Source organism: Lepidochelys olivacea (assembly GCF_965140295.1).
Source record: "Lepidochelys olivacea isolate rLepOli2 genome assembly, chromosome: 5".
NCBI classification, from domain to species: Eukaryota; Metazoa; Chordata; order Testudines; family Cheloniidae; genus Lepidochelys; species Lepidochelys olivacea.
In genome coordinates this window covers 45957218-45983408 of record NC_140415.1, presented here as the reverse complement: position 1 = coordinate 45983408, position 26191 = coordinate 45957218, and the positions used below count along the sequence as shown (strand labels likewise).

At 40.5% G+C, this 26191-nt stretch overlaps 1 protein-coding gene across 2 annotated transcripts in view; it reads left to right on the top strand.

The window, feature by feature from the left end:
- SCAMP1 (secretory carrier membrane protein 1) overlaps nucleotides 1–26191 on the top strand; it is a 125748-nt gene that overhangs the window by 60149 nt on the left and 39408 nt on the right. For both annotated transcript variants that reach the window (XM_084628704.1, XM_084628705.1), the window contains exons 6-9: nucleotides 42–201; nucleotides 6642–6743; nucleotides 21557–21674; nucleotides 23706–23856. In XM_084628704.1, the coding sequence (XP_084484830.1) occupies nucleotides 42–201; nucleotides 6642–6743; nucleotides 21557–21674; nucleotides 23706–23856 (531 nt within the window). The remainder of the gene's footprint in view (nucleotides 1–41; nucleotides 202–6641; nucleotides 6744–21556; nucleotides 21675–23705; nucleotides 23857–26191) is intronic.

The window sequence follows — 26191 nt, the reverse complement described above, 5'->3', positions numbered from 1 at the left end:
CATAAACTCAGGTTAATGCAAACTATTTTTTTGTTCTACAGTCCATGCAGTGACACTGTTTCTAAATATCTTTGGATGTTTGGCCTGGTTTTGTGTTGATCCTGCACGAGGGGTTGATTTTGGATTGAGTATCCTCTGGTTCTTGCTTTTTACTCCTTGTTCATTTGTCTGCTGGTACAGACCACTTTATGGAGCCTTCAGGTAACGCCAATCTGGTTTTGAATATTTTTATGCATATTATGCATTTTGAAATGTATTCATCTTTAAGTAGAATTTTACTCAACTTAGCTGCCATATTAACCTGAATTATTATTATTAATTATTGGAAGTGGCGAGTCATATTAACTCACTTGCTGCATCCAAAGCGTAAACTGATGATGAAAGGCTAGCTTAGGAAGCTAATAATTAGGAATGGCATTTTTTAAAATGTATGTAACTACTGATATAGAACTGATATTGGTAGGGAATGGATGACCTGGTGTTGTGGTAGCTGGACTTCAAATATCAGGAAAATTCTCACCAAGCTTCTATCCTATCACTTCTAAAGTCACCACCAATTCTGAATAAGTATAATATTTAAAATTTAAAAATGTAAAGTGCTGCCTAAATATAAAGTTTCTAAATAAGCTTCATAAAATAGATTTAAGTAATCATACATTGACAAGTTAACTGCCACTGTATGTCTGCAACAACATGAGACGTTACTACAAATATTAAGTGCAGCTTATTTTCATTTTTTATTTTCATCCTAATATATTGATTATAAAAAGCAGTTGAGCTATCTGCTCAGTAAGCACATTCAGTGAATATCTTTTGATGGTACTATAGTTACACTGGTAACTCTTATCTGTTGTGGTTAATTGACAAAAAGAATGCATCAGTCTGCAAATCCATATTCATGATTGATGTACATTAATCAAATTAAAATGGGGAGTAAGATTTTATCTTTTATTTTAAGAAATCCAGAACTCTAATGTGAGACAGTAAATTAATCAACAATCAAACTGAGTCATTTCTTTCAAAAAGTAGTGTCACAGTTAAATATTTTAGAGCTCTGGATACAACTAAACTGTGTATGTGAAATATACTTTTTTTGAGTTTTGATTACTCTTCAGAGCTTATCAGTGGATTTAATTTGAACTTCGATCAATACTGTGTTATAACATTTCTTTTTGTATTAGGATTTAACAAATAATTGCAAATTGGGTAAAGGTTTTGATATCTTGATAATATATACAAGGTTCTCTTGGGGGCTCAAATGGTCTGTGGGATTTTCTTTTTCTAAAAAACAGTGAAGTGGCCAAAGGAAAAATATAAAGTTTAAATATCCTTCATAGCTCTCATAATTCATTTTTTTCCCCCCTCTCATGTACATGAATTAAGGAGCAGTTTCTATCACAGTTGCATTCTAACTCTGAATGTTCATGATTACATATTTTTCAGCGGTCCCTTTCCAGCAAGCACTGAACTGCCTTTTTCTCAGCAAATACATCTTGATTTAAGGTCTGGTCTGCACACACACTTACACTGACATAACTAAATTGGTTTTAATTCACAGTTTGTTTTGTGCAAATTTATGAGTGAGCACTTATTCCGAAATTCTTGATTGCTTACCCTATTCATATCATAATGAAGCATTATATTTTTACTGACTTAAACTTTAAAATTCTCTTCTTTCAGTCCTATATTTCGATAACTTAGGCAGCTGCTGTGTTCTGTATATTTTCCTTTTAACCAACAGCATAGCTTTCCATAGATGTTGTTCAAGGGATGATGTGGTTAACTAAAAAGCAAACTTAGCTGGAAACTTAGCTTGATTGATTAACAGTGAACCCATTATAGGTATATAATCAGCTGTAGAGGATAGGGCGTGCTGGGGAGCCTACATACATAAGGTTGAGGATCCCAAGGGCTTGAGGACCACCTGCTGATTGGAAAACCAGTATGATTTGGAGCTGGGAGCTGGAACTTCCTGCTTCTGAGCCAGTCTGCCCACACTTTCCAGGATAAGGCTTATGGAGGTTGATCTGGGCTGTACAGGAGGAAGACATGGAGAGAGTGGTGGGTGGTATCAGGCATCCCAGCTTTCTCTCAAATGTGTACGCTACTCTGGGCTTCATAGCTACGGCTCTGCTTCCTACCCAGCAGAGCCAAGAAAAAACTTCTTTCTTTTAGGTTTTAAAATTCTTGGCTCTAGACAGGAGATCTCACTGTGAGCACCCAGTGATGTGTTTCACATTCCTCTCCACTTTTTCCCCTACCTCAGCGCAAAAAAAAGTTGAAATTTTTTTTAAATGTTTCTTTTTTTTTTTTTTTTTCAGCTTGTATAGAGGCATCTCTTGTCCTCACAGCTCTTAACTTTGCTTTACCCTGAGTCCTGAACTGGCATACCAGTTTTCAAGATAATCAGATTCTCCATATCTGGATTTTAGAGAAATTTGGAAATTGGACTTTAAACAGAAACCCTATTGCAACTTTAATTTTGGAGTCATGGTCACTTCTCTGTAATGCAATTGACTCATTTGATAGCATGCATCCTTATAAGAAGGATATTATTTCGCGTTCAAGGTCCACTCATAGGGCTAATACCCAATCACATATGAAATGTAAAGGTGCTGTGTGTGTGTGTGTGTGTGTGTGTATATATATATATAGAGAGAGAGAGAGAGACACACACACAATATCCTTCTAAGATGCATAGTTTGGCTTAAGGCCATGGAATACATGTGATTGCATTGGGCTTCCATTTTTTACTTAGGGCTAGTCTGCGCTACAGAGTTAGGTTGGCTTAACTACATTGTTCAGGGCTGTGAAAAATTTCATGCCCGTGTGATGTAGTTAAGCCAGGCTAAGGCCAGTACAGTAATGGAAGAACCCTTTCTGCCACTGTAGTGTCTACACTGCAGCATTACAGCAGCTCATCTACAGCTATGCCATTGTAGTGTTTCTAGTACTGACATTAGTGTCTGTCTTTTTCCTGCTTAAGCAGGAGGGCTGCATGCGGACCAAGAATAGACATTCGTGTTTTCCTCAAAACAGCAGAGGTGAGGCAAGGAAGTTACAGTTCTGCTGCTGAGCATCCCCTGCTGATTCTTCTGCATTCAGTCTCCTTCCTTCTCTGCCTTATACTCTATGCAAGTGAATGTTTTGTGTTATGCAGTGTGAAGAAGTCAGAAGAGGTTGCCAGGGTTGGCATGCATCTTTTCTTCTTTAACATACAAGGAAAGAAGTAGGAAAAGAAGAGGTAAATAAGATGCATTGGAGTGATGTTGACATATGGAGCACAAAAGAACCTGAAAGGAATTCATAAGGAAGCAATAGAAATGATCAGGAGGCTGAAGAAATTGACTTATGAGGAAAGATTAAAAAAGCTCAACATGTATACTGTTTTGACAGAAGAATATCACTTATGCAGTCTTTCAGAACCAGATCTGCTTCTTTTGGTCCTGTTTTTAGTCCCCCTTTCCAGATAGTGAGTATATAAACTGGTAGTATGAGGTATATGAGAATTTTTTGCTGCTAAATGGTTCTAGTAGTGTGGTTGAAAATGTAACTGTAGAAATGACATATTGTGGTTCTGTGTATATTATGTCTCTGACTCTATATCAGCTGTTCTCAGCTTGAAAATTAAAGGTATGGATTTTTTCACCTACCAGCCTTGCAAACTCCAATCTGAGAGTTAACCAGAGTTCTCTTTCTTATGCGTTATCCCCAAAATTATTCCCTCAGAGACACCTATGCAGCCCCACTATATTCTGTGAGTTTGTACAGGTGTAATTGAAAGGAACTTGGTACACAATTCTGTTGAAGACGCACAGATAGGAATAGAGTCTAGTTTCCCCTCTCAGAGCTTTGTTGGCTGTTCAATAACTATGGAGGCAAAACCAGTAAAGGCTTGTTTTTGTCACTGTAAGCAGATACAAAATTAATCTAAGGGTAGGTTTATGCTTATGGCAGCGTGCAGAGTACAGACACTGCACACCCAGCTAGGATGGGTATATATTAGCAGTGTAGATGATGAGGCACTGCTTAGGCAAGTAGAATACAGACATGCCAGAAACCTATGGTATATATACCATTCATGGCTCTCTAGACGCCAAGCAGAGTTTCCTATGACTACACTGCTCTTTTTAGTAGTGTAGTGTCCTGCTGCCTCCCTGTTGCTGGAACCTTTCTCCTCTTTCTCCCTCCTGCCAGAGCTTTTCACTGCCATGTGTAGGTAAACAACACAGTCTGGACGCAGCCTGCTTTTTACTGTGGAACGTAGTTATACGTACCCGAGACACTGCCACAAGTGTAAACAAGGCCTAAAGGTGGAAGGCAATCTGAAGGTTAAAGGAAATTTGGGTGAAAATGATCATGAAATGATAGATTTCATGATTCTAAGGAAAGGAAGGAGTGAGACCAGCAGAATAAGGACAATGAATTTCAAAAAAACAGACTTTAACAAATACGGAGAACTGGTAGGTATGGTCCTATGGGAAGAAGATCTAAGGGACACAGGAGTTCAGGAGAGCTGGCAGTTTCTAAAGTAGACAATATTAAAGACAAATTATCCCAGTACAAAAGAAAGATAGGAAGAATAGTAAAAGGCTAATATAACTCCATCAGAGCTTTTCAATGATGTAAAAATCTAAAACGGATCCTACAAAAAGTGGCAACATAACAAGTTACCAAGGATGAGTACAAAAGAGTAGCACAAGCATATAGAAACAAAATCAGAAAGGCTGAGGCACAAATGACTTAAACCTAGGAAGGGACATAAAAGGCAATAAAAAAGGTTCTGTAAATACTTTAGGTGACCTGATACTCAACACAATATTAACAACAAGGGTGAAGAAATGCAATCCAAAATAGGGAAAGAACAGTTAATTAACATTTAAATAAATTTGAAATATTCAAGTTGGCAGGGCGTGATGAAATTCATCCTGGGGTACTTTTGGAACTAGCTGAAGCAATCCCAGGACCATTAACTATTATCTTTGAGAATTCATGGAGGATGCATGAGGTCCCGGAGGACTGGAGAGGGGCAAACATAATACTTATCTTTAAAAGGGGGAGCAAAGAAGAACTGTGGACTAGTCAGCCTGACTTTGATACCTGGAAAGATACTGGAGCAAATTATTAAACAATCTGTTTGAAAGCACCTAGAGGATGATAGGATTATAAGGAACAGCCAACATGGATTTGTCAAGAACAAATCATGCCAAATTAACCTGATTTTCTTCTTTGAGAGGGTTACTGACCTAGTAGATTGGGGGAAGCTGTGTAGGTGTGATATGTCTTGATTTTAGTAAGGCCTTTAACACAGCCCCATATGACATTCTCATAAGCAAACTATGGAAATGTGGTCTAGCTAGATGAAATTACAATAAGGTGGGTGCACAACTGGTTGAAAGACTTTACACAAAGAGTGGTTCTCTATCACACTGGGGGGATGTATCTAGTGGGGTCCTAGAGCAGTCTCTGACCTGGGTCTGGTACTATTCAATATCTTCATTAGTGACTTGGATAATGGGGTGGACAGTATGCTTGTAAAATTTGCTAATGACACCACGCTGGGAGAGGTTGCTAGCACTTTGGAGGATAGGATTAGAATAAAAACAACCTTGTTAAATTGGAGATTGGTCTGAAATCAACAAGATGAAATTGAGTAAAGACCAGTGCAAAAAGTACTACTTTTATGAAGGAAAAATCAAATTCACAACTACCAAATGGGGAATAATTGGCTAGTTGTTAATACTGCTAAAAAGGATCTGGGGGTTATAGTGGATTACAAATTGAATGTGATGCAATTACAAAAGGCTCTTATTCTGGTATGTATTAACGGGAGTGTTGTATGTAAGACAAAGGCAGTAATTGTCCTGCTTTACTTGGCACTTGCGAGGCCTTAGCTGGAGTACTGTGTGTAGTTCTGGACTCCACACTTTAGGAAAGATGTGGACAAGCTGGAGAGGGTCAGGAGGAGAGCAACAAAAATGATAAAAGGCTTAGAAAACCTGAACTGTGAGGAAAGGTTAAAAAAACCTGGCCATGTATGGTTATAGAAAAGAAGACTGAGGCGGGGGGCCTGATAACAATAATCAAATATGTTAACGACTGTTATAAAAGGATGGTGATCAGTTGTTCTCCATGTCCACTGAAGGTAGGACTAGAAGTAATCAGCTTCAACTGTAGCAAGAGAGATTTAGGGTAGATATTGGGGAAAACTAGCTATAAGGATAGTTAAGCACAGGAATAGGCTTCCAAGGAAGGTTGTGGAATCACCATTGTAGGAAGTTTTTAAGAACCGGTTACACAGACACCTCTCAGGGATGGCCTAGAAATGCTTGGTCCTACTTCAGTGCAGGGGGCTGGACTTGAGAACTTTATGAAGTCCCTTCCAGCCCTACCACTTCTATGATTCTAAATACAGATAAGCAGAATTAAGAAGATGACATTTTTACATAATCACTTTTCAGAGTAGCACCTCATGTAGATATAAAGAATTACCATTTGGTGTTTAAAGATGGTCTAAATCAGTCTATAAAATCTGTTCTCCAATAATTTGTATGGTTGAAAAAGTTACTTCGGTAATGTAGTTGTGTATTTGAATAGGATTTTAACTTCCTGACCAGCTTCTTTAATGTTTTCTCTTTCAGGAGTGACAGTTCTTTCAGATTCTTTGTGTTCTTCTTTGTGTATATCTGTCAATTTGCTGTACATGTACTCCAGGCTGCGGGATTTCAAGGATGGGGTAACTGGTGAGTGATTAGCTTTATTCAATTTTGTGTTCCATATCCAAGAATAAAACTGGTGTTTTAAGTTACAATAAAATCTCAGTGTAAACGGCAATAGGTGTATGCAGAGAAATAATTTAGTAGCTAATATTTTTCATTTGGCGTTTTGGTGATGAGGGGGCCAGATATCATTGTAGAGTGCCCCTTATTGTCGTAAAAATCTATCCCAAGGATATCTGGAGAGGCAGGTACTCCTGATATTAGGGTGACCAGAATGTTATCTTTCACCCTAAGTCCTTAACTGTCCCAGTTTCATATCAACTCTGCTTAGACATCACATTGACGGTGTTTATGGATCTGATTTGCCCTACGTTTGGAATAAAACTAAGAAAAGAAATCTTAAAAATAACTTGGGTGGTAATAACGTACAGAACAAGATTTAATGTATTCACTAATGTAATTTTCAGTTGTGCTTCACTTGCAATAACTACATTTCAATCAAGCAGACGTCTGTAACAACTTCAGTTTATATTAACATATTGGAATGTGAAAACAAAAATATTACATTGGGATACCTTGCTAACTAATGGCATGCGTCCTGGCTCCTCACTTTTAAAGGATTTAGAAACAAATGATACAAGGAAGTTGTAAGTGTTCTGAATTGGTGAGAGTATGTGTGCTTATTCCAGCCTTGGTTCACATTTGACGGTAAATTTAAGTACAGTAACTCCTTGCTTAATGTTGTAGTTATGTTTCTGAAAAATGCTGCTTTAAGCGAAACCAATTTCCCCATAAGAATTAATGTAAATGGGGGGAGGGGCGGAGATTAGGTTCCAGAGAAATTTTTTTCGCCAGACAAAAGGCTATAAAAGGCACACTATAAGTTTTAAACAAACAATTTAATACCGTACACAGCAATGATGATTGTGAAGCTTGGTTGAGGTGGTGGAGTCAGAGGGTGGAAAAGGGTGGGATATTTCCCAGATAATGCTTTACTGCTAAATGAACTAGCGCTCAGCTGAGCCCTCAAAGGTTAACACATTGCTGTTAATGTAGCCTCACACTTTACAAGGCAGCGAATGGCGGGAGGGGAGACAGCCTGGCAGAGAGACACTGTGTGTGTGTGTGTGTGTGTGAGTGAGAGAGAGGCATGCGCATTGCCTCTTTAAGTACACTGACCCCACTCTAAGTACACTGCCTTTTTAAGTAGATCAGCAAGTTGAGACAGCTGCTGCTGCCAGCAAGCTCCCTTCATCCTGAGCCCTGTACTGCCCCCCCTCCCCCCTGGGTTTCTGTGGAGATGGGATAAAGGATCAGAGGGGGACATCCTGACATTAGCACTCCTCTTCCCTCCCTTTCCCTCCCCACCCTTGCACAGCAAGCAGGAGGCTCCCAGGAGCAGCTCCAAGGCAGAGGGCAGTGGGCGGAGGGACAGTTGAACTGCCTGGCAATTGATAGCCTGCTGGGCAGCTGCTGCACAGGGAACTTAGGGGAGCGGGTTCCAAGCCCCCAATAGCTTGCTCCAGTGGGCTGCTCTTTCTGCAAGCAGTGGACAAAGCAAGCAGCTGCCAAATAACGTTATAAGGGAGCATTGTGCAACTTTAAACGAGCATGTTCTCTAATTGATCAGCAGTGAAACAGCATTAACTGGGACGACTTTAAGTGAGGAGTTAACCGTAGTCTTGCAGAAGATCTGGAGGACACTCGGAGCCCAAAACCTTTTTCCCTGCAGCAGTAGCTGTTGGGGAGGCACATGTGCCCTGTGCTGCCTCATGGTCCCTCCAAAGGCTATATAAAGGCACCACCCTGAACCCTCTCAGTTCCTTCTTCTTGCCACTGGCCTATGTTAGAGCTCTCTGTGCAGTTCTCTCCTCATCGTTTATTTTCTGCATCATAGCTATTTGCTGAATCTTTGTAGTGTAAATGGTTAGTACTTGTAAGTATAGTGTAGTGTTAGTTTTAGGGGGTTATGTAATGTTTTCTGGATTTTAAGCGCTGCTTGTGGTGTGAGGTGTCTATTCCTACTAGTGACCTGCATACATGCTGCTTATTGTGTCTTGGTGAGGAGCACATTAAGAAAAGGCACAATATCTGTCCTCCTTCTTGATGGGGAGCCCTTGACAGACAATCAACTTTTGTCTCGAGAAGAACCATTCTGTCTTCATCCTCTCCGGACAGTTCAACACTGCTGACTTTGTCTTCTCCAGTCCTGGAGGATTTTAAATCCTATCAAGACTTAGGAAAATGGCTACCGCCCTAGGTATTGAACCTGAACTGGTACAGGAAAATACCCAAAGTTACTGAATATCTTCCAAGAATCTATGCCAGGAAGGGTGTAGCCTTCCTGATTAATGATGCCCTTCTGCAACCGGAGAAAACCTGGCTCACACCACTCCAATAGCCAAACATACTGATAAACAGTACCATGTCCCATCTCAAGGGTTTGTGGGTTTTTTACTTCCACCAAGCACCAAACTCCCTAGTTGTCACAGCTGCTAATGAGAGATCGTGGCAGGGGAAATTCAAGTCTACCCCAAAAGAAAAAGTGGCTAAGAGACTGGATGCATTAAGGAGAAAGATTTATTCTACTACTTTGCTCCAGATGAGGACAGCAAGCCCTTCTTGCAAAATATGATTTTCTTAATGGGGAGCTGATGTCAAAGTTGTCAGACAAATTGCTGGATGATATGAAGGAATCATTCAGGGCCTCATTAACTGAGAAATAGGTTGTGGCAAAGACTTCATTCCAGTCTGCTCTAGAAGCTGCATATGCTTCCTTGAGGACTGTGGCCTACACAGTTATAATGAGAAGGGCATCCTGGTTTTGTGATTTTGGGATAGCTCTGGACATTTAGCAGTCTATTGAGGACTTGCCTTTTGACGGTCAGTATCCATTTTTAGACCAGACTGGTGAGGTCTTGCTTTTGGGTCTTGTGCTTGCAACAGAAGGCAGGGTTGACCTCACCAATTGTAAACATTTTGGCTATCTGCAGTACTGGATGCAAGATTCCTCCCTTTTACTGGTCTGTTGTGCACCACCAGTTGCCATTGTTTAAAAGTTCTAGTAGGTCCAATTTGGAAAGCCAGCAGACAAGGGAATTGTATATTCTGTTTTTTAATCAATATAGTATCCTTTTCTGATATGTAACTTCCTGCCAGTTTGTTGATGCTTCAGGATGCATGATCCCAGAGCACTGAATGTTGTCCAGGCCTTTGAATCATACTGTCTAATCTGCTCTCTCTCTTAGGGTCAGTACCCCCTATCTCACTGGTTTTGTTTGTTTGTTTTTTCTTTTGGAAAGTTTTTTCATTATGCAGAATCATTGTCTCGGTGCATTTGCATTGAGGCTCTGATATGTTGAGGCTTTGCTCATAGAACTAGGTGCTCACTGAATCATCCGTTAATACTTGATGCTTTGAGGCCTGCATCAAAGTTTTAAATTGAGCAGCTTTTGGATGAATTCTTTTGGAGTTTTGGTTAATCAGTACTCAGCTTGTGAGCCATCAGCGCACTCACGAGTGCATCAGCATATTTTGAGCAGTCAGCACAGGTTTTAGTTTTATCTATTTTGGTATGATGTCCTCCTCACCTGCAAAGGAGGAAGACAGGCAGCTCAGTGGCTTCAAGAAATGTGACTTTACCAGGAAGGTTTCTCTCGTAGAAGACCAAGGTAGATGGATTTTAAATCTTGGCGTCAAATATGACCAGCATGATTTACAAGACTTGTTTGGAGAGGGTCACCCAGACACCCATCAGGTTTAGTGGGGTTACCTGAAATCTCTGCCCCCACAGAAGCATCCTGAGAGTCCCAGATATTTGAGTGAGGTCATCTTCATAGAGGAATAGGATTATTTCTGTGTATTGATTTATGGGCTGGCTTCAGCACCACGTTTTCATGAAATGCTTATGACTATAGTAAGGACTATATGTACCGGATTGGGATTACATATTTTCTCCTGTTGGAATGGTTTGGCTGACCAAGGACACTGCTGAATAAGTTGTCTAAGAATCACTACATGTCCCCACCAAAGCACTAGAGTGATTAGAAGTCATGATAAATGACATAAAGCAGCCCCTTACTTGTCTCTCATAGACAGTTGGAATACATAGGAACTTTGCTAGACAGAGCTCAACTTGAGATCTTCCTGCTTTGGCAGGAACGAGGACATTAAAGTCTGATGGAGCAAATGTTGGAACTGGTGTGTGACAACCTGGATCAGGCTACAAATGCTGGCAGGCAGGGCTTTGGCCGTATTCATAATAGCCATGGCAAGTCTGCATGTAAATCAACCTCAGTGGACCCTGAGATCCCCAGTGAAGACAAACATCACAAGAACCATCACTTTACATCAGTGTAACAGAACCATAGAGCTTTGCTAGCCTGGAGGTAGTCCAGAGGCAGTCTCCAATTAGTAGGATCCCCAAAAGTATCCAAAGTACATATCCACAAGTGGAAAAGATTTTAGGCAAGTAGCAGACCGTGACCAATTTAGTAGACATAATGAAACCTCTCTAATCGCGCACATGATTTGAAAGCTTATTATGTTTACTTTAAGATGAGGTGTGATGTGGAGCTGTCAAGTGGTGCTGTTACCATAGAAACAGGGATCAGCAGTGACATGTTAAAATGACCACTTTGAAATATTTGTATTCATTTGTTAGTTTAGTGACTTCATGTATTATTTCAAGACCTAAAGTTGGACTTCACAACAACAATGTAAAGGGTAAAACAAAATCTAATCATAAATTTGTACGGGTATCATTGAAATGTAATACGGCTAGTGATGTTTCTAGTCATCATCATCATCTTGTTTGTTGTTATGATCTCTGAGAGTGTGTGGGTTACTACAGTGTTCGTTGCCTTGGTATATGTGCAATTCTGTGCAGGGAAGATTGTTCTGACAAAAACCACGGTTGATTGAGTAGCAACCCCTATTGGTACAGGCACAAATAAGGACTTGTAGAAGGTCAGGTGCCTTTGGGCCCTTGAGGAGTACAAGAACCAGTTCATCATCCACATTTTTCCATTCATGTTGCAATGGTGATCCAATATCTTTTTTTGCCAAGATGCTTTTTTGACGTGCTCTTCAAAACTGTCCTCACATGGTGGGAGTTTGGCCAGTGACTTGCCCTTTGTGATAGCTAGATTGAGGTGCAAGCAGTTCAGATCTCCGCAGGTGTCCTTTTCTTTCTTGCTCTGGTCATACAGCACTGCTACCAACTTCCTTGCCGCAGAAATTGCGGGTTGTCTGCCACTCTCCCAGTTTGGCAAGATCTCTGAAGTGGTAAGCTCCCTTTGTTTTGACAGCATTATACACATTTTTTCCCCAATACCAAATAGTCACAGTCACAGCCTGTTAATGTGTGTATAACAAGAAGTATGTTGCAGAAGTGAGGAGTGTGTGTATCACAAAGAGCTTGCACAGGTATGATATGATGCTATTCAGTTGCACTGGTAATGATGTCTTTTTCAATCCACATGTTATCTGTGTGTTCCATTAAGGACCAAAACATCTGCATTAGGTGACCTAATTCTTATGGTTCCTTTGACGCCAAGAGACGCAAAAGCCGTATTGGCACATACAGCAGCATCCTTGTGTCCACTTCCTCTTGAGTACTGTACTTGTCTTGAGCTTCTTCAACACCTATACTGATGATGAACTTTGCTACTTCACCTGTGAAGAAGCCTCCAGCAAGGAGGAGTGTTTGGGGTGTGCTGCTACAATCTCAGGTTTATTTTGAACCATACAGTCACAGAGGAATTTTTCCATGGATGCACAGGGTGTCCACCGATCACCTGGTATTTCTTGCATCCAACCTTAGGTCCTGTCCGGTGCTTTCTTTCTTCAGTTTTCACAGTGTTACTGTTGTGATATCAGTCAGACTTCGATGACAGAATTAGCTTTGTCAAATCCTTTTAGGACCTGCCTCAAGTACTCAGTAGCCAATTTATTGAATGTGTGGAATTTGATTCCAGCCATCTGTCTAATGTACACTGTGGTTTCTTTGCTCTTACCTTATGGAATATTTCATCTTGAGCTCCCAGTTGATGCTTTAGTTCAGCTTTGTCTGTTCTTCTCATTGTTCCATCAGGATGGAAGAGGGGCTTAAGCACAGGTTCTAAGAACAGTTGACATTGAAACATCAACTCATCACCTTGCTAAGGACGGCTCAGCGGAAACCAGTTTCTAGGCTGGTAGCTTCTGTTATTGTCTCTCCCTTGCTGACATAAATTTGGTCCTCCTTGGACATGTTAGCAAATGTTTTGATGCCAGGTTTCTTGACTGTGCTGAGGAAGCTATGTGTCCCCCATCAGAATCAAGTACACCTCTCACAAATTCCTCTATTTGTTCTTCAGCCACATCTACTAGTTTAGTAGAGACTCTTGTACATCTGATGTTACATGAAGTCCAGTAGATATGTTGATAAGCACCTCTGAATGAGATTCAAGGTCAGATGGATTTGTTATATTGTTGATGGCATGGTTGGTAAGAACTGTAATATGCTTTTCATCCCTCTTCAGTGTAGAGGCAAAGACTTGTTTGTGCATTTTGGCTTCGCTTCTGTTTTTTTTTAGGCCACTTCTTTCTCTCTCAGCTTTTGCATATTCTGCTCCTGGGGTATTCTGCACTACTGTGCAATGCAGAATTTTGCAGAGATTAATGTTTTTTGTGCATAATTTTTCCTTTCCCTCACAGAAATGGGCTGCAGTGCTGCTGGCTGCCACTAGGGGTCGCCAGACCCAGTACAGCCCAGCTCGCATGTAGAAGACACTGCGGGGGGGAGGAGGAGCGGGAGAGAGTGGAATTCCTAGCAGCTGTAGTTCACCGCACACCCTGAGGGAAGGAGACAGTGGCGCGCAAGAAACTGTGTCCAAGCCTGGGACCCAGTATCAGGCTGTTTCTCTTTCTGGATCCCTGGGCGGTAGGGGGAGGGGTATCCGGGGCCTGGGGGTGTGTGGCACAGCTGGGAGGGAGGGGAAGGATTTCTTGAGTTGCGGGGGGAACAGCTGGGTTCTGGGAGAGAGGGAGCCGGTGTCTGGGCTGGGGAGGGGGCCAGTGTCTGGGCTGGGAGGGGGCCATGGCTGGGTTCAGGGAGGGAGAGGAGCTGGTGTCTGGCCACCCCGGCTGGGCTCTGGGGTAGTGATGGGGCAGAGAAACAGGAAGTGGGTTGTCATAGGGATTTCCTTAACTCTCTATTCCTGGGGGGGAATTTTTGTGTCTGTATTGTTAAAGACATACTTGCTGACAGTTAATTTGATATAAAGTACCAAAATAATTGAAACTTCCATGATTATGTAGTGTTGTTTTGACAGAATTTTGCAGAATTTTTATTTTTTTGGTGCAGAATTCCCCCAGGAGTAATGTTCATAATATGAATGTTTGTCATCTCTAATGTTCATACCTACCTATGTATAAGTCTCACTGAATTAAAAAGCTAGTTTCTAGAGTATTTCAAAGTGTACTATATGGATAGGGAATTACAAATGAAAACATTCTAACAGGCATATGAGACACTGCATTCTATGTTCAAAGCTTACAAATGGAGAAGCGTTAGGTTAGGGATTCACATGAATTTATATCTACTCATGATGCATTACAAACTGTGGGCACTTAACCTACTCCTGCATAACCTTCAGTGTGAGATGTGATTGATCTACTCGGCAAATTTCAATTGAAAGTATAGAAAGTTAACAACACTTTAACAATTATATATGGGAGGTGAAAATATTTCATGTTAGTGTATTGCAAAATGTTGATTTTTGTCACATGCTAAACAGCTTAATCATGTCTAGAAAAAATATTGCCCATGCAAAACTGATAAAAATACATTGTCGTTTGATAGCTTTCATCAATAAATGCCACACCTTCAATAAGGTGTTGAAATTAACTTAAACAGTAAAAACTAGTCATCGTGTTGCAGTGTTTCTGGAACTGCAAAAAATGACACTCATTTTTTAGTAGCATTGTTTCACCTTGTTTGCAGGCTTACGGCACCATGAGACAGCTCCTCATCATACCTCATCTAAATGTACATTAAAAAAGCTTGCAAATGATGTATAATGTGGGTGTGTGTAGGATGGGTACATTAAACTCCTTAAAGATGTCCCTTTTTGGAGAATTGCCGTGTCTATTTGTGATTTGGTACAATCAGGTCTACATGGATCCTTTAAATGCCTTCCTCAAACTACTTGACTGTCCTTCTACCTTTTGAATCAGGATTAAAGATCAAGTCCATGTGTTGTAATTCACCATGAGCTAGCTGAAGGTAGACCGGGGGACCTCTGCAGCCACCTGTTGGCATGTTCATGAGAAGCATGATACTTTTGAGACCCCTACTTAAAAAGCCACCCTCTGGCATGGGATAATGTGGTTCTGACAAAGCCAATAAAAGCTCCTTTTGAGCCATCTGTAAGCTTAGTTTTCTTTAACGGAAAGCTATTTTCCCCGTGGCCCTGACTTCACTTGCAACTCATGTGGGTTTTGTTGTTTTTGAGCTTCAGGTTCTAGTAATTGTTGCACCTGAGACAAGTTTTTAAAGGGGTTAGGTGGTTTTCGGAATTAGCATTGATTCCTTTGCACAGATACTAAAACATTTTGACCTAATTTCACTTATTGTCATATTAATATTCTTCCTATTCCTGCATACCGCCACAAACTCAACATTAAACGGGCATTAAATTGGTTATTTAATTGTAACCTAAGTACAAATGTTCAATTCTTTTGACACTGCATTTATGAAAAGGGCCATATTTAAATGGCTGTCTGATTGCATTTCATATAGCTGTGATCTGGCAGATCTTCAGTTAGTTCATGTCACTGCTCCTACTCGTTCAAACAAAGCAGTTTTTGATGCAAATTTCAAGGCAGACAAAACATGATTTGCTTAAATTTAGATTATAGGGAGAAATCCTTATTCATTCTTTGTGCTACAGAATCTGAGGTTTGTTTTCTTTTAAGACATCTCTTTTTAAATTGTTTTTGTTTTGTTTTTTGGAGGAAACATTCTTGAGGTTCTGTTGGTGGATGTAGTTTTTTCCTCTTTTTCTGTGGATGTATTTTATATCTCTTACCTTCCCCTCCCCACATAGTTTAACCCTCCACTTTCACCTTTCCATGTTCTGGGCATTGGTCTACTTTTGTACAGTGTTGCAGTGTTTTAGCATTGTTGTTATAAGAGATTCCTAAGTGTGAGATTCCTGTAAAAACAGGATAGTTAGAAAAGGGGAAATAAAGTTTGGGTGGTACTATATTTAGCTGGCATGCTCTATTGTGGGAAATTTTCATTTTTTGTTTAAAAATGTTTGTTGTTGTTTATCATTGACTGTATACATCACCCAAAACATGCTGGGCTCTGTGTGTATATATATATTGTTTCAATTTAAAAACTACTCTGAAAGAATGTTAACGTTGCAGAGTCAACCATTTCAGAGTTAGGAAATGCTGAAATTAAGGTTGAAGATAGTTTGCTGAAGTTCCCAAAAAATAGTCAGTACCTGCACCACTTTTCATATAGATGAAAATCAACATTGTGAAAACCAGTTGAGACAATAATGCCAAACTCAGCACTGAAAAAAGGCACAGAGCAAAGACACATACCTACATACACATATGTCCGCAGACACACTCAAATGCATATATTTTTAGCAGATCAGTGCTACTCAAGGTTGTTTGGGTGTGACAATGGTTAATTCTTCTCTGTTTGCCAGTGTTCGTGTGAGATTAATCCATTTCATACTGTTTCTGTATTTGAGGCTGAGTTTTTTTCCTCTTTGGAAGTGTAAGCATTTATAACAACTTGTATATATAATATGTTACTTTTTTTGTTTGCCATTGAAGTTCTTTTAGCAGTGTGTCACTAACGGTATGGATTTGATCATCTCATTATATATATTCTTAACCAGGAGACCTGCAAGTTTTTTCACAGTGTTGAGATTTTTTTTCAAGATAATTTTGGCTGGGGCTGGAGCCAATCTTGCAATGAAGTAAGAAGCTCCAACCCGCTAGTGAATTTAAGTCCTCTGATTGGCTGTCTGCCCCACTTTCCCACCTCCTGGGGCAGAATAATCAATCAACTGCTACCGAGTTCTCTCCCCCTCCCTCCCCCCCAAGCCATTTTCACTGGGCGGGGTGGGGGGGGAAGGCGGCTAAAGAGCCCAGCATCTCAGAGTGACACCACTCCTTCTTTCCTTCCTGTGAGCATCCTGTGGAATGGTTTCTCTGCTCCTCCCCTCTGTCTCCGTGAAGCACCTTACCTAGGAAGGGGCAAAGAGCTTCTAGAGCTGCCCCACCTCCTAAGCCTGGAAAAGGTTGAGAAGAGTGAAGAGAACCAAGAGGCGCAGAGAGGAGGCTGGGGATGCAGAACTGATGGGGCTAGGGTGCTCCACTGAAGAGGTTTCTTCAGTAGGAACAAAGTTAGCTTGCCCAATAAATTTGAGGAACTGGGCAACACTAATTGTCACATACACAGAGGATATAGGAAGGGGGAGTTAAAAAATCAAGGCAGACGCCCTCCTTTCCAAAAAAAAACAAAACAAAATGTTTTTTTTTTTTTTAATTCATATGATTTTTTTGGCCCAAACTATATTGTGGTGGGGTTTTTGTTTAAGTCTGAATCATTATTTTTGGTCTCTTGAGGTTGATAATACTATAGTATACAGAAGGCAGAATTAATGTTGTATGGATATGACCTTAGTGACTGTGGTTGATTAAGGTTGATTTGCTTGTTAGGGGAATGGACAGCATGTGCTTGTGAATGTCTGTGGGGTGTATATTTATGATAAGGTGACATGTAGGTATGTAGGTGCACTCTTTATTTCCTGACTTTTGTGATTTTGAGTTTTGCATTATATTGTCCATTACCTGGTTTTCGCTGTTCATAAAAAAAAGTCTACAATTGAGATTGCAGAGATCGATGTTAACTTTAGTTTCAAATTACTTTGTTTTACCATAAGATTATCCAGTTTATTTTGGTGAGAAATTCTTTTTCACTTCAGTGATGCTATCTCTAATGTAGTGGTTGCATGTGAATGAGACAGCCCCTTGAAAAGCTCTCCCCTGTGTTCCATGTTTTTCAGTAGGAGTGAAGCCACAGACTGCCATGAGTTACGGTGGCTGCCATTTCCTCAAAACCTTAGCAAGTGGAAGGGAGGCTGCTCTTGGAAAAGATACTCTCTTTTAGTGAATGCAATGGAATTAAAGCCATGCTGCCCTCAATGAGGATGACCACCCTAAGGGCTCAGTAGTTAAGAAGAAAGGCAGGAAACTGTCAGACAGGGACTTGTTGACATTACCAGCATTTTCATCAATCCTTTGTTTCTTTAGTTATACTGCTGCAAACTAGTTTAATGCTATTCAGTAAAATAATCTGGTGTGTTTTTTTTAAACATTTTATTGATCAGAGAATAGATAAACAGTTCTTTATGTGAATTTATATTTCACCATTCTTCATTAAGAGTTTAAAAAAAAGTAACATCCTGTCTAAAAATCTGAAAAGTTTTTTTTAGTCTTAAGACCTCATCTACACTACAAAATTATGTCAACATAAGCTGCCTTGCACTGACCTAGTTGTGCATGTTTCTACACTTAAATTTTTCTCCCACCGATGTAAGTTCTCCATTATGCTGATATAGTAACACTACCTCCACGTGCAGTGTTGAGTCATGATCAATGTACTGAGGTTGATGCAGCAGAGATGTAGACAACACATTACTTGTGTCGACTCCACCAGTCCTCTAGCAGTTCTCCCACAATGCTCAACACTGACTGCTCTGGTAACAATTGTGAACTCCAGGCAGCTGTACCCATTGGGATATTTTTCTCACTGAGATCGTCTTGGGAGTAAACAACACCATTTCCCCTTCAATCTACCAAAAGCACATTCAACTGTAATTTTGTACCTGCTGAGATGGTACTCGAATCTTTCTTTGGTGCTGTCCAGATGGCTGGTGTATTACTTCATGAGCCAGAAGAGTAAAGGGTAGGTGGGGTCCTTGGGATCACTGTTGGCATTTCTATATCGCCAGTGGTAGTCCGCCAGTTGGGAAAGAAAGTCCTTGCTTGTAGCTCTCTGAACAGTCCTGTGTTCTTAAAGATGCAAACATCATGCACCTTCTCTGACCAGCCAACACTGATGTCAGTGAAGTGTCCAAGGTTATCCACCAGCGCTTGTATAACCACAGAAAAATAGCCCTTTCTGTTGATGTACTTTGTGGCAAGGGGGTCTGGTGTCAAAATAGGGATATGTGCGTTGCTATCATGCCACCGCAGTTTGGAAATCTCATTGTTACAAATCCATCTTTTATGTCCTGCATGTTGGTGATAGTTACAGTCCTGTGCAGCAGGAGATGATTAATGGCCCTGCACACTTGCATGACTGTGGCCCCCACAGTGGATTTTCCAACTCCAAAATGATTTACCACGGACAGGTAGCAATCATAGAATCATAGAATATCAGGGTTGGTAGGGACCTCAGGAGGTCATCTAGTCCAACCCCCTGCTCAAAGCAGGACCAATCCCCAACTAAATCATCCCAGCCAGGGTTTTTTCAAGCCTGACCTTAAAAACTTCTAAGGAAGGAGATTCTACCACCTCCCTAGGTAACGCATTCCAGTGTTTCACCACCCTCCTAGTGAAAAAGTTTTTCCTAATATCCAACCTAAACCTCCCCCACTGCAACTTGAGACCTTTACTCCTTGTTCTGTCATCTGCTACCACTGAGAACGGTCTAGATCCATCCTCTTTCAGGTAGTTGAAAGCAGCTATCAAATCCCCCTCATTCTTCTCTTCTGCAGACTAAACAATCCCAGTTCCCTCAGCCTCTCCTCATAAGTCATATGTTCCGGTCCCCTAATCATTTTTGTTGCCCTCCACTGGACGTTTTCCAATTTTTCCACATCCTTCTTGTGGTGTGGGGCCCAAAACTGGACACAGTACTCCAGATGAGGCCTCACCAATGTCAAATAGAGGGGAACGATCACGTCCCTCAATCTGCTGGCAGTGCCCCTACTTATACATCCCAAAATGCCATTGGCCTTCTTGGCAACAAGGGCACACTGTTGACTCATCTCCAGCTTCTCGTCCACTATAACCCCTAGGTCCTTTTCTGCAGAACTGCTGCCTAGCCATTTGGTCTCTAGTCTGTAGTGGTGCATTGGATTCTTCCATCCTAAGTGCAGGACTCTGCGCTTGTCCTTGTTGAACCTCATCAGATTTCTTTTGGCCCAATCCTCCAATTTGTCTAGGTCCCTCTGTATCCTATCCCTACCCTCCAGCTATCTACCTCTCCTCCCAGTTTAGTGTCATCTGCAAACTTGCTGAGGGTGCAATCCACACCATCCTCCAGATCATTTATGAAGATATTGAACAAAACCGGCCCGAGGACCAACCCTTTGGGCATTCCACTTGATACCGGCTGCCAACTAGACATGGAGCCATTGATCACTACCCGTTGAGCCTGACAGTCTAGCCAACTTTCTATCCACCTTATAGTCCATTCATCCAGCCCATACTTCTTTAACTCGCTGGCAAGAATACTGTGGGAGACCATGTCAAAAGCTTTGCTAAAGTCAAGGAACAAAACGTCCACTGCTTTCCCCTCATCCACAGAGCCAGTTATCTCGTCATAGAAGGCAATTAGATTAGTCAGGCATGACTTGCCCTTGGTGAATCTATGCTGACTGTTCCTGATCACTTTCCTCTCCTCTAAGTGCCTCAGAATTGATTCCTTGAGGGCCTGCTCCATGATTTTTCCAGGGACTGAGGTGAGGCTGACTGGCCTGTAGTTCCCAGGATCCTCCTCCTTCCCTTTTTTAAAGATGGGCACTACATTAGACTTTTTCCAGTCATCCAGCATTGCAAGTTTCCACAGCGTGATCACCACCTGCTTCTCCACTATCAATGCAGCTCTCGTTCTGGTGTCCCCACGCTGGACTGCTTGCGTGAGCTCAGTACACAGATCCAGGAGTGTGGCTTTGCGCATCCAGACATTCTGCAGCGGCTGCTCATCATCCCAAGCCTGTGTTATGATGCAGTCCACCAGTCAGTGCCCATTTCTCAGGCCCGGAAGTGGCACTCCACCGTTTGCATCTGTTCCATGAATGCCATGAACAATCTTTGAATTGGTTTGCTCTATGTCCCATAGCAGTCTGTCTTCCGGGAAATTGTCATGTTCCCCATAGCTCTTCTTGTGGCTCTGTAAATGCCAGAGGATCATGCAGCCTGTTCTTGTAGTGCTTGTGACAGTAGTGTAGAGCAGTGTAGGCTCCATGCTACTGTCGGTGATGGGCGGACAGTGACAAGTTCCACGTGGGTTTGTGGGATTTTTCAAAGTAGGCATGAAAATTATGGGATAGACATGGCATTATGGAGTGGAGAAAAGTGCATGATGGGAACTTGGCCCCAGAGTTCCAGTCAGTCCTGCATGACACTCTTCTGTTTGCCCCCCCACATCCATTGCCAAAAGTTCCCAAAAGACATTGTGCTGGACAGTGGTGAGTTGCACACTGGAAGACCTACCCTTGCTGCTCCGCACTGTGTATCGACACAAGCACTCCTGGTGAGTATGGATGCGCACAAACGATATACTAACTGCGGCAGCTTTATGCAGATGTAACTTACATTGGCAAAAGTTTGTAGTGTAGACATGCCCTAGCTTTAAGACTACATAATTTAGGAACTGAACTTCTAAATTACTTTATAAAGCTGACCACGTTTATATTTTATAATTTTCATTACTTTTCTCAAGTCAGAACAGAACCAGAAGGTTACAAAGGTTTCTTTAAAAGGAAATATATATAGTGCACCACTGTAATAAAGTTTGTCATTGTTTTCTTTAGTGGATGGATTTCATCTCTGACTGGGCTTAACGAGAGTATTCCTGTTGGCATTATGATGATAATCATAACAGCACTTTTCACAGCATCTGCTGTCATCTCACTAGTTATGTTTAAAAAGGTAAGTTGCTTTGTTTTTACTATTTCACACTTCCACTTACTCCACTGTTCCCTGATCTAGATTTTAATTTTCTGCTTTAGGGAAGTCCTCTCCTGCATCTTCACAGGTGATTGATTTAGGTGATATTCCTATAGATCTCTTCGTGCTTTGCTTTACCTGTACTCACTGCATTTCTGTAATATCTTTTTGCTTGTGTTTCCACAGAGACAAAAGATACTGCCATTGTGTGTGTGTATTGTGTAAAACAAAGACACTATTTAGTCTGTGCAAACTGAAATTATCAGGGAGGGATTTGAGTGTGGGGATAGTAAAGACAGGAAGTGGTGGAGAGAGAAGAGACTGTGACAAAACCTGCCCCAGTGGAAGGACAGGACACACTGCACTGAGGTGCCAGGCACTCTGGTTGTAATTTTGCAACATGGGGTGACTAATCAGACTATTAAATAAGTGGCCTGATTTTCAGATGTGCTGAGTAATTTTCATCTGTTCTTGAAGCCGTATCCCTTTGGAAGTCAGTAGGAGCTGCAGGTGCTCTGCACCCTTGAAAATCAGGCCACCTTTATTTAGCATCCTAGCTTTAGGCACCCACATTTGAAAAATTGCATTCTCAGATACTCTAGTGATAAGTGCTATAAAAATTCCTAAGAAAGATGCACTGTAGAAATATTTCCTAGATCAGGATATAGTTCGCAGAACCCAGTTCCTTCTTGTTTGCCTTCTATACAGAAGGCATAAACTTAGACACACAAAATACCCAAATAAGATATGTGGTGTTCAGATGCATACAGGGGCGACCTCTCTGTTATCATTCTAGTTTTCCTACCTTATCTTTAAGGGACGGTCATCTTTTGGGGATTTCAGCCATCCTTAAAGGATTCTGTCCTGCTGGTATTTGGGAAGAAGTTCAGAGGTGGCATGGCAGAGAGAGAGATCGAGTGGTTATCTTCTTCCCTTCCAAGAGCATAACCCATTTCTGTGCTATAACTTTTTAAAATGAGTTTCCCTTTCTCCTATCCTGCTGTTCCTCATGGCACTGATCTGTCACACTCAGTTCTCTCCCACACACAGTTGGGTTCCTCAGGAATACATGATTATCTGGACATGAGCTATTTACATCTTTATTGATATGGAATAACATTTATGAGAGAAGCCAAATTAGATGGAACTTAAACCTTCATAAGCTTCACTGAAGGAAAGATGATGTTCCCTCTGTCTTCATATCTAATAGGGAATCAACAGGAGGAGGGATGGTGTTTTATAGTAACTGGAGGAATACTTAACTGATTTAGGGTGAGCGGCTGCAAATGTGGATTGGAAGGAAGAGGGAAGGTGTTGACAAGGTCAGAGCATGGATGAGACTGATTCCTTAAGCAACTCCAGGCTAGAAACATGGGCTAGAGCCAGGTCCTATTTTTTTTATATAGATAGCTGGTTTCTGAGCAGTAGAAAAAAACGTTTTGCCAGTATTACCTGGGGAAGCTCAGGGGATAAATTTTTCCCCATTGCTCTCACTGCATCTCTTGGGAAGCACTCCTCTTCCATGTCAAAAGCTCCTTTCCTTCAAACAGTCAGTATGAAGTCATCTTAACCCAACTAAGCAATTTGCCTCATGCTGCCAAACCTGCTACCACAGCAGACTAAAGTATACTTTCCATAAAGAGCATTTCTTCTTCTTTTCTTTTAAAGTGTTTAATTTTGATTGTCACTTAATGTCGAATGTTGCACTAGGTGGTTTTCTGTATTGATATATTTCCATTTTTTAATTGTTTAGGATTTTACTATTTTAATGCCAATTAAAAGGCACATAGGTGTAAAACATCAACAAATGTTTGCTGTTGATGCTGGGGACTAAAGTTCACCTGTTTGATTATCCTCCATACAGCTGCAAGCAGGCAACAGAATCAAATTTCCCCATCACTCTATTCATTTAATTTGTCTAATGACTTTTGATGTGGCACCTACAAATATAGATAAAAAGTGTTATGATCGTTCCATTAACTTTTGTTTCTCTCCTCTCCCTTCCTGTCTTAGGTGCACGGCTTATACCGCACAACCGGTGCTAGTTTTGAGAAAGCTCAGCAAGAGTTTGCAACTGGTGTGATGTCCAACAAAACTGTACAAACAGCTGCAGCAAATGCAGCATCTACAGCAGCAACTAGTGCAGCTCAAAATGCTTTCAAGGGTAACCAAATTTAGTGAAATACAAAAATCACTTCAGTTCTCTTTGACTATACTTTATTTTCCATCTTATTAATTTTATTCCTAAAGACTTGCGTTCAAAATACACACAGCATGTATGTCTCTCCTTCAGCTGTGCATGGGCTAAAACAGGAAAAAAATTCTTGTTTTATTCCTTTTATACGTTTATTTATCAAAACAAAAAAACCCACAGCCAACCTTCTTTGCCCTCTTTAAAAAGTTAAGTACACTCTAGATATATAATTCTCCATATTTTCTGGAGGAGCAATATTTTGGTGGAAACTTCAGCAATGGATCTGAAATTGATATGGTACTTTCTGTGATCAGTTAAATGTATTTACAGGGTTTTTTTTAGTATTTCACTCTGGAATCTTTTTTTGTTTTAACTTAAGGAAAGCTCTTTGGAGCAGTTATTTTTGTTCCTGAGAGCCTGTTTCCCTGTTTCTACTGTAAGAAGTAGACTGATAGTTTGAGACTTAGATTTGGCTACTGCTGTGGCAGTTTAAGCAGCTGATGGACAGATACAAGTATGGTAGATAATGTAAATTTTTTTTTAGGGCAGTAGGTTTTTTTTATATAAATCTACAAGTTTGCATGAATATTGAGATATTTGGCCATGCTGAATTAGTGTTTTGGTCCAGGATTTATCTGTACCACTTATGATTATAGTGTTGGTTTGTATCCGTTTTCATGGCATACTTTCTTCTAAATCAGAAATGGCTATTGCATAGACATTCTCGCTGCCAGAATGTGTAATGCCATGTACAGTTAAGAGAAGTTAACTGATGGTTTTGATCAAAGAGCTAAATGATTATATTTGTTATTTTTAATTTCAATCTGAAAAACACATTCTGTTATCGGAAAAATTATCAACCTTTAGAATAGTTCCATAACCAGCTGTTTGCCCCCTTTTAAATGCAGTGAAATTTTTGTGTGGGAGGGATTGTTGGATTTTTCTTTTTTTTCCAGTGTCAGTTAGTGTTTACCAGTGGTACTAAATCTATAGCTTGGTCAGTCACTCTATTTACTGCTTGTCCAAAAATCTGAATTTTTTTACAGGAATATTTTCTCTAATCAAACTTTTTAAACTGTGGCACACATACTTGAATTCTTTTTAACGCACCTCAGCCTTCATGTGTGATTTGATTCAAGCTGAATAATGAAAGATACTTAACTATTTTGAGTTGGAAAAGTGAAATATTTTTTATTTCCATTAAGAGAGAATACAATTAAATACATTCACATTGTTGAAATGAATGTCTTTCTAATAGATTAAACTGATGCTGTGATGCACCGAGATTCATGCTGGAACTTAGCATAGTAATTTTCCAAATCCTAATCAGCTCTTGCTTCAAAATCATGTTGCTGTCTATTTAAGGCCATTTGAAATTCCTAGGTAGGTTGGTTGATTGAATGATAATATATGTAGCACTTTGGACTAAGTTTAAAATCGTAAAATGCCAGTTTCAGAAAGTGAGATCACTAAGGACCTGATCCCCAAATCTTACCTAAATGCTTTCACTGAAATCAGTGTGACTGCTCATATGAATAAGGGTTTGCAAGATTGAACCTTAAAATTATAAAGGCCTAGTGTATACTAGGACATTTGGTTGGTATAACTGTTGCTCGTGTGTGAAAAATCCACATCCTTGAGTGATGCAGTGAAACGGACCTAATTTCCTAGTATAGACAGTGCTAGGTCAATGGGTGAATTCTCCTGTCAACCTAGCTACTGCCTTTTGGAGAGATGGAGTGCCTATGCTGACAGGAGAACCTCTCCTGAAGCAGTGCAGCTGCAGCATTTTGAGTGTAGACAAGCCCAGAGAGGGCCTCATGTCCTGAATGTGGCTTGGGTTTGATAGAGGAATTCTTCTCACTTCAATTTATGGATATTGTAAAATAAGACCATTTTTAAAAATACCTGTTGTCAACTTAATACCTTGAGCAGCGTAGCACTTGCATACGTAAGTCCCTGTAAATAAATTACAAGTACAACTTAAATTTGTAATTTAACTTCTCGAAATCCCATTTTAGTAGTAAAGATAAATATGGTAAAAATGTATTATATGATGATCTATACTGAAGTTGTTGTTCATAATTATATTGTCTCCAGATAGAATTCTCTTCACTATGAAGTAAACAATGCAATTGAAATAACAGTAACAGGGACATTCTAAAGCTTTTCCCCAGCACTTTTTGAAAGTCAGTAGAGGAGGTTTAATTTTTTTAAAAATTTGTTTGATCTTTAATGTTCCATTTGAACTTTTATTTTACAGTTTGCGTTGTGATCTGCTAACACGTTTCAGGCCTCTCTAGAT